At 44.2% G+C, this 9,003-nt stretch overlaps 1 protein-coding gene across 1 annotated transcript; it reads right to left on the minus strand.

Annotated features, from left to right (window-relative positions):
• Positions 1–1,248: 1,248 nt before the first annotated feature.
• LOC114688515 (small integral membrane protein 10-like protein 2A) lies at positions 1,249–1,608 on the minus strand. Its single transcript, XM_028863096.2, has one exon. It carries the CDS (start codon positions 1,537–1,539, stop codon positions 1,303–1,305), a length of 237 nt encoding a protein of 78 aa, XP_028718929.1. The 5' UTR covers positions 1,540–1,608; the 3' UTR covers positions 1,249–1,302.
• Positions 1,609–9,003: the final 7,395 nt, after the last annotated feature.

Here is a 9,003-nt window from a genome sequence, read left to right on the forward strand (position 1 = left end):
CTCTTCACTCAGCTGCTCCCTGGGCTGCTACAGGAACAGCAGCAGGCATCTCCATGTAGGGATCCATCTTGAAATGATCTCAGAAGTGGTGAGCCATCACCTAGAAGAGCAAGACCTGAAATAAAAAAGAGGGAGACTTCAGAGCTGGCCTCCTGTGCACTCTCCTTCTCTACCTTATTCTGACAGCAGCTGCCTGCTCCTGGAGTCCTTCCCCTTCCCCAGATCCTGTGGTACACAGCTGCCAGGCTGCCTATGGCTGGTAGATGGGCTTCTGGGTCTGGAGAGTGTCATCTCAGGGGCTGCAGGGAGCCGGGCAGACAGGGAGGAATACTTCCTGTTCTTTCCTGTCTGCAGATGCAGAGCCTGAGGAATGCCCCAGACCGGGTTAGGAGACCAAGAGGGAGGGCAGGAGGAGCAGGCAGAGGCCAGACCCTGCCCAATCCCCAACAGTGCAGGAGCAGTTTGGAGGAGGGCTGTGCAGAGCTGCAGAGACTATCCTTGGGTCTCCATGCAAAGAAGGGGACAGACCTGAGGTTTGGTTCAGAAAAGAACTGTCCTTTTTATCTGACCACCCAACAGGTAAGGATCAATGGACAAATCTTTACTCCTCATGGGACCTTCCTGGTGGCTCACTGGCCCAATCCTGTCCCATTCAGGGTTCAGGTTACATCTCAGGAGGCTTTTACAAAAAAAAAAAAAAAAAAAAAAAAAAAAGGGACTTGAGACCTGGAAGGTGGGTGGGAGGGGCTTCCTGTCTGTGTGTTGGTGATGAGCTGGCCCTCCAAGATGCTATGGCCGCCCAATACCCAATCATGGAACCACCAGCAGGGAACAGCCTCGCCTACCTTTTCAGTTTCCAAGCTTGGCTAAGCAGCATGTGTGCCATGGTGTATTCCCTGTTCCCACAAACAAGTCATACCCACAGCCTCCATTCCAACCTGTCTGCACCTACCTTCCCGCACAGGGCCTGGTAAATCCTGCCGTAGCATCCCCTCTTTCGAGTGTTCCCCCTTTCTGGCCAATGGGAGGCAACAGGTTTGCCAGACTCTGGTGATTCTCTGGATGCAGTGGAAAAGGACTCGGCTGTGAAGGTTTTTTTGCGGTATGGGATATGGTACCTTGGGTCCTCCGCGGAGGAGGCCTAAAATGGAGGGGCCCGGGCCGTCCCGCCAGCGCCCCCCGCCGCGGTCTCTGGGCACTGCGCGGCCCCACGGTCCTTCCCGCGGCCGCCTGGCGCGGGTGGCGCGGGTGGCGCGGGTGGCGCCCTCCGCCCGAGGGGCCGCCGTGGTGCCGGGCGATGGCTCACTCGATCCGCACCTGCAGGCGGACATTGAGCATCACCGAGGCCACCATGTAGAAGTAAGGGAAGTTCACGCGCAGCCGCCAGGCCAGGTCGAAGAAGGTGAGCAGCGTGCGCGTGAGCCCCTTGCAGAAGGCGCTGTAGGAGCCGCGTGTCGCCGCCCAACGCGACAGTCGCATTGCCAGGCCTGATAGGGCCGCAGCCGCCGCTGCAGCAGACAGGGCTGTAGTCACCGCCATCGGCCTGGCTCATCCGCTCACCTGCAGCAGAGCCAGCCCAGTGTGCCACGCGGCCCCAACCCCCCACCCCTCCCCCCACGGTCCAAAGCCCTGCCCTCGGGGTCCGGGGTCCCTGAAGCCTTTAGTGCTCCACCCACCACCCTGCAGCTTCAGTGGATTCGCGCCCTCCCGCCAGACCTGCAGCTGCTCAGCTCCGCCTACTCGCCGCAGACTCTGGAATGATGGAGATGGAGACCCCGCAGCATGCTTGCAGACTAGTCTCAGAGATCCAGTAAAGAGCCTGTCCCCCTGAACCCTGAGGCCCAGGCCTGGAGCTGCTGGTTTAGGGGCCCCGCCCGTGGTTTCTCGTGGCAGGTCTCTGTTTGAACTTAGCCCCCCCCTCACTAAACCGGTGTGATCCAGTCCCACACAGTTGTGAGTTCATGTCCCCATCCTTTCTGGTTGCTCAGTGCCTATGCCCAAGGACCAAGTGGTTTAGTAGGTGCCAGTGCCAGAGTTTGCTCCTGTGAATCTCCTAGGATAATGGAGGTTTAGCAGGTTTTGACCATTTTGCTGATGTTGTACATAAACCATATCCAGAAGCCCCGGCCTACGCACACCTTCATCCTTCTTCCACAGTCTCCTCAGGATATGTGGTCAGCCAAACACTGTACCTTTCTTGAATTCAAATAGAATTGCAACCCTACCATGGAGTGCTACCAAACCCATATTCGGTTATTTTTTTCTATTATATTTACTGGTGCTGTGTATTCCTTTGTTAGCAAATTTCAACATAGTTCCTGGATTTCTAAGAAAGCCTCTTTTTTTTTTTTTTTTTTTTTTTTTTTTTTTTGTGTGTGTGTGTGTGTGTGTGTGTGTGTGTGTGTGTGTGTGTGTGTGTTGGTTTTTCGAGACAGGGTTTCTCTGTGTAGCTTTGTGCCTTTCCTGGAACTCACTTGGTAGTCCAGGCTGGCCTCGAACTCACGGAGATCCGCCTGCCTCTGCCTCCTGAGTGCTGGGACTAAAGGCGTGTGCCACCACTGCCCGGCAAGAATGCCTCTTTTAAACTGTTTATCCTGGTTACTGAACAAGTTTGTCTTGAATTTACATTAGCTACTTGTTTATGACCCCTAACACACTAGTGTGCTTAAATGCTCTTATTTTTTTCACCTAATTTTATGTTATGTAAACTAAACTAAATATCGAGAAAGCCCTATATATTTAATGAAGCAAGAAATCCTCATCCTTCCCTAAGGTTGTAAGTTTAAAAACAGTCACCTTATTGCCTTTTAAGGTTTTACAAGGAAGTTATACTTGAGTATTCCTCTCAAAATGACTGTTCACCGTCACATTTTAATAGCTCTATGACTTCCTGTCCAACTGTTTACAGGACCAGAACATTCACACATGCTTGGATCATTGTCCTATTTATGTGGTCGAGATTTTGTTTTGTTTTGCTTTTTAAGGGGAAACCTGAAACATTAAAGAGATAATACAACAGGACTGATCCACGATCCACTTTTCCATCTGTTCCCAAACACAAATTCTCCATTCATTAATAGATCCTTTCAGAATTAAGGGGAAATATAAACAGTCATGAAAAAAAAAGATTAGGAGAATTTGTGAACAGCAGAAACACCCTTAAAATGTCAAAAGAATAATGTCATTCTATGAATAAAAAAGAAAACATAAAAATGAGTAAAACTAAGGATGAGTAGAATGGACTCTCGTGTGTTTTTAAGGTTTATTTATTTATTTATTTATTTATTTATTTATTTATTTTTAGGTTTATTTAGTTTTATGTGTGTGCACCTGTGTGAGATTATTGTGTACCATGTGTGTTTCTAGTGCCAGTGGAGGCATGCTGATGGAGGCCGGAGGATGTCCGAACCCCTGGCACTGGAGGTAGAGGTGGTTGTGAGTGCACTAATGTGGGTTCTTGGAATCACACCTGGGTCCTAGTGAAGACTGGTAAGCACTCTTAACTGCTGAGCTATTTCTCCAGCTCCCTTACATGTTTTTAAAAGTATGTTTGAGAGTGGAAACCTCAAAAAAATAAATGCCATCTAGCATAATTCTCTCCTTCTGCAGCTGAAATACTTGAAAACGTATTTTTAAAAAGAAGTTAAGCAGACCTAAAAGGAGTGAGATTTCTATACTGCTGGACATAATTTAAAATGTCAATGTCAGTGGAGTGTGAGAAGTTAATATGTATTTTGTAATACCTGCAACAGACACTAAAATTGACTATATTAAATGTATTATATAGCAGTACAGATAAATCACAATGAAATTTTAAAAGTTTTCATGTAATCCACAGGAGGGGAAGAAAATAGGAACAGGAGAAAGAAACAGAATTAAGAGACATGTGTTGGACCCTGACCCCTGTTCCTTGAGTAGCTGTCGCCTTGCTTGCTGACTTTGATCAGATGTCCTCCCTATGCTAATTCCCTGCGGGTTTCATTCCTCCTAAACAGCTTACAGGAGGTTCCTTGTTTGCGTATCCTGCACATTGGTGTAATGCTAGAATGTAAAACATCTGTAGTGAACTTTTGCCCTCCCAGGTTCTTCCACTGTGCTGTAAGCCTGTATTTAAGGCCTCCTCCCTCCTTCAATAAAGGGCCTTCTACTGAAACGAATGACCGGCTGGCTTGTCTCTCTTTTTAATCCTCAGCCCCTCACTCAGACATGGTGACCGAGTAGTAACGCAGGCGTTGCTACAGACATGTCTTATTCAAATCCCACCAACACTCATTTTGATTTTACTTTTGAGACAGGGTCTCACTCTGCAGTCCTGGCTGGCCTGTAATTCTCTATGAGGACCAGGCTGGTCTCAAGCTCAGAAAAACCCATCTGCCTCCTGAGTGTTATCCTGAGGATATCCTGTTGTATCCTGAGGATACAAGGCATACACCATCATCATATCCAGCATTCTTTTAATTTAAGTGGTCTAAACAGGTTGCTTAGAAGACAGAGATTGTCAGAGTGGATTAAAAACTCACTTCAAGTCGGGCGGTGGTGGCGCACACCTTTACTCCCAGCACTCAGGAGTCAGAGGCAGGCGGATCTCTGTGAGTTTGATGCCAGCCTGGGCTACAGAGTGAGTTCCAAGAAAAGCACAAAGCTACAAAGAAAACCCTGTCTCGAAAAAAAAAAACCTAACTTCAAAACTTATTAAGTAACTTAAAATATTTACTTAGCACAGCATGGTTAACAATTAGCCAAGAAACAGAAAAAAAAAAAACCAAAAAACAAAAAACCGAAGTGTTCATCAGCTCATGAACGGATAAACAAAGTGTGGTCCCCACACAGCACAGAATAGTATTCAGTCATTAAAAACGAACAAACATGGATATAACTGGTGGTCATTAACTAAGGACAAGTACAATAAAATTTCAATAAATAAATCTAAAAAAACCATCCCAACTAGAATAAAACACCAAATATTTTCAAAAAGGTTACGTTTCGAAGAAAACAGACAAAAATCCTCAATCACGCCGGGCGGTGGTGGCGCACGCCTTTAATCCCAGCACTCAGGAGGCAGAGGCAGGCGGATCTCTGTGAGTTCGAGGCCAGCCTGGGCTACCAAGTGAGTTCCAGGAAAGGTGCAAAGCTACACAGAGAAACTCTGTCTTGAAAAAAAAAATCTTCAATCACATGGTGTTCCCATGAATGTTTAGCCCCACTGTGTCCAGGTTTCACTGCCCTGTCCTGCCCAACAACTTAGGAATTGTGTTTAGTGAAATGCAGTTTGCCCTGCAGCTGCAGGTTCAAGCGAACACCTGCAGAATGTCAGCAAAGAACATTCAGAAAAACATGCAGTAGAAAGGGACTTGTCGCTAAATATGAGAAAACATGTTTCACTTTTTAAGGGTCTAATGAAAAGACCAGTAATGACAACTAGTGATAGCTCTAAAACAGCTTTGTTCTGTGAAATAATACCTTGTAACCCATCTCCCAAGATTCAACCAAATCAAGTAAATCAAACCTAGTGACATTTAAAGCAACAGCCTCAACCAGTGTATGATTCAGTTCCTTTATAGTTCATATTTTTATTCTCTCAGACCCTACAAACACTAAAGTATATTTCAAAAGCATTTATTATTATAGACCTTTTATTTATACACTAATAATTAAATCATAGGGGAACATGTGATTAAAACACTGCTCCATTTTAAAAATTATTACACATCAGGGTATGATGGCACATATTTTTAACCGCAGTATTTGGGAAGCAGACGCAGGCAGAACTTGGTAAATTCCAGGCTGGTGTGTGTGAGGGGTCTACACACACTGTCTAAAAATAAAAATAATTATTGAACAGTTTGCCTGTTGTGGCCCATCACCACTGACTTCTATCTGTATAATAACTGCTGCCACCTTCATTTGCAATTTTAAGAAATCAGTTGTGAATGGAAAAGTGTATATTATGTCCTGTTGTTACACATTTTTTCTGATCTTGAAGAAGTGCTCAATGATAAAGAACTGCTCTCGGTGCTGGGCAGTAGTGGTGCACGCTTTTGGCTCTGCCTCCCGAGTGCTGGGATTAAAAGTGTTTTGAGGAGTTGCTCCTATCTTCCCACTATGTGGGTTCAGAGATCAAACTTAGGTTGTCTGGCTTGCGGCAAGCACCTTTTACCCACTTATTTTTCCCTTCAATACCAGGGATTAAACCTAGGATCCCCGAATGCTAGCCAAAGCTCTCTACCACTAAGTTACATGCCTCAGTTCAATTTACTTATTCTTGGATTCACAGTATTCTTCCTACAAACAAACATATCTTTTTCAAAGCCTATGAGTAATTTGATAATGACAGTAAATTGTAGAACTTGAACATGAAACTATCAAATTCTGGAACTCGAAAGGATAATTCCGATCATACAGTTTAATGTCTCCCACCATGCACAACTTATTGCCATGAGATCCTTAACCAATGATATATTCCCAGTTGGCCCTAGAATTATTGACAGAAACTTTATTGTCTCTTAAGACAGGCTTAGCCGTGTGCGCACGCTTTATCCAGCATCGGAGCAGAGCCAGGCGGATTCTGTGATTCGAGGCAGCTGGCTACAAGTGAGCTCCAGAAAGGGCAAAGCTAACAGAGAAACCCTGTCTCGAAAAATCCAAAAAAAAAAAAAAAAAAAAAAGACAGGCATTAACTTTTGTTTTGTAATTTTAAGGTTTTCTTAGCTCTGTTTAATTCTATTGTTGAGTATATGCGCATACATATTTGAAAGACTATTCTCTCTTTCCACTGTGATTTCAGGGGTTGAGCTCAGGTCATCGGCTTGATGGCGAACTTCTCCCCCACTCCCCCCAGCCATTTTGCTGCCTCCGATGGCAGTCTTACTCCAGTAGTCTAAATTCCAATTTTAGCACAACAGTTGATTACTCCTTGTCTAACATATATAGACTTTCAGATTATTCAAGGAATACTCCTACATCCTTATTGTATGTTCTCTTAACAATGGACTTTCATTTTCATCGCTCTTTGTGAATATGTTCCCAGTATGAATTACCTCTGTGTGTGTGTATATATATATATATATTCCACTTTATTAAGAATTGTTTAAAAGAAAGGCATCAAGAGGCTGGGAAAAAATGTCTCAGCCGTTAAGAGCACCCATATGGCAGCTTACAACTATCTAACTCAAGTTCCAGGGAATCCAGTGTCTTCTTCTGGACTCCAAGGGCACCAGGCGTGCATGTGGTACACAGACATACCTGCAGGCAAATCATCCATACACATAAAATAAATCAATCTAATTTTTTAAAAAGAAGGCATGTGCAAAGTGACATTGTACTACCACATATGTATTATATAGGCTGCTGGTTTTATTTTCTTCCATCTAGATATTTGCTTTTAGGAAATAGCAAATCATAATGTTTATGATAAAAATAACAGCTCTTTTTGGTTTTCCGAGAAAGGGTTTCTCTGTGTAACAACCCTAGCTGTCCTGGAGCTCTATTTGTAGACGCTGGCCTCAACCTCACAGAGATCCACCTACCTTTGCCTCCCAAGTGCTGAGATTAAAGGCGTGCGTCACCACCACCTGGCAAAATAACAGCTTTAATGACATTTGTGGCAGTTTGATTAAGAATGACCCCCATATGCTCATATATTGACTGCTTAGTCACCAAGGAGTTGCCTTATTTGAGAAGGATTAGAAGGATTAGGAGGTATGGTCTTGATGTAATAGGTGTGGCCTTATTGGAGAAAATGTGTCACTGGGGTTGGACTCTGAGGTTTCAGAAACCAACATCAGGCCCAGTCCTGCCCCACTACTCTTACAGATCAGGATGTAGTTCTTAGCTGCTTCTCTATCACCACATCTGCCTGCTGCCATGCTCCCTGCCATGATGATAATGGACTAAGCCTCTGAAACTATAATCAAGCCCCCAATTAAGTGCTTTCTTTTGTAAGAGTTGCCTTGGTCATGGTGTCTCTGCACAGCAACGGAACAGTGTCTATGACAACATATAATTCACATAGTGTAAAATCCATCTTTTTAAAGCATACAATTCAAACTGGACCTGTTATCCCAGTACTGGTGATCCAGAAGGACTGCCACAAAAAAAAAAAAAAGAAAAGAAAGAAAGAATGAAGAAAAGAAAGAAAAATGAAAAAGAAATAAAAAAGGAAAAAGAAAGAAAAAAGGCAAACCGTGTCTCTCCCTCCCCTTGTACTCCTAATATATTGCACGCTGGCCTCAGACTCTCAGCAATCTTTTATCAGCATTCTTCCTGCCTCCACCTCCCAAGTATTGGGATCACAAGAATGTGCAACCATGCCTGATGTAATATTCAGTATTTCACGTAGAACAAATGTTCAAAGTTTAGTCCATCTTCTATGATGTATGTGTGAAAAGGTATGAATATGTGGACATCTACTGGCAGTCTCTTGGCTAGGTATCTAGTCTCGAAATCATCAGAGCATGTGATCCCTCTCCACTTAGCTTTCTGAGGAACGGCCCAGGGAGAGAGGTTGCTTTACTTGGTGTGGCACTTCAACAAGCTCACTCACAGTGTGTGAGCATTGTAATTGCTTTATAACCTTGACAACACTTGTTACTCCTTATCATTTTTAAAAATCACAAACATTTTTAAATAGATATGACATAGCACGTCAGTGTAGTTAAGTTTTTTTGTTTGCTTTGGTTTTTTTGTTTTGTTTTGCTTTTTGGCTTTTCGAAACAGGGTTTCTCTGTGTAGCCCTGGTTGTCCTGGAACTCACTTTGTAGACCAGCTGACCTCAAACTCACAGAGATCTGCCTGCCTCTGCCTCTTGAGTGCTGGGATTAAAGGCGTGCACCACCACTGCCTGGAGCTTTATCAATTTTATGGCTGACTAATACCCCACTGTTAGACACACATGACATATTTGGAATGAAAAAACTATATTATATTTATATACAGAAAACTCAGGCCGGGTAGTGGTGGGGCAGGCCTTTAATTGCAGAAGTAGGGAAGCAGAGGCAGGTGGAT

This window comes from Peromyscus leucopus, chromosome X (genome assembly GCF_004664715.2).
Source record: "Peromyscus leucopus breed LL Stock chromosome X, UCI_PerLeu_2.1, whole genome shotgun sequence".
In the NCBI taxonomy this organism is placed as follows: Eukaryota; Metazoa; Chordata; class Mammalia; order Rodentia; family Cricetidae; genus Peromyscus; species Peromyscus leucopus.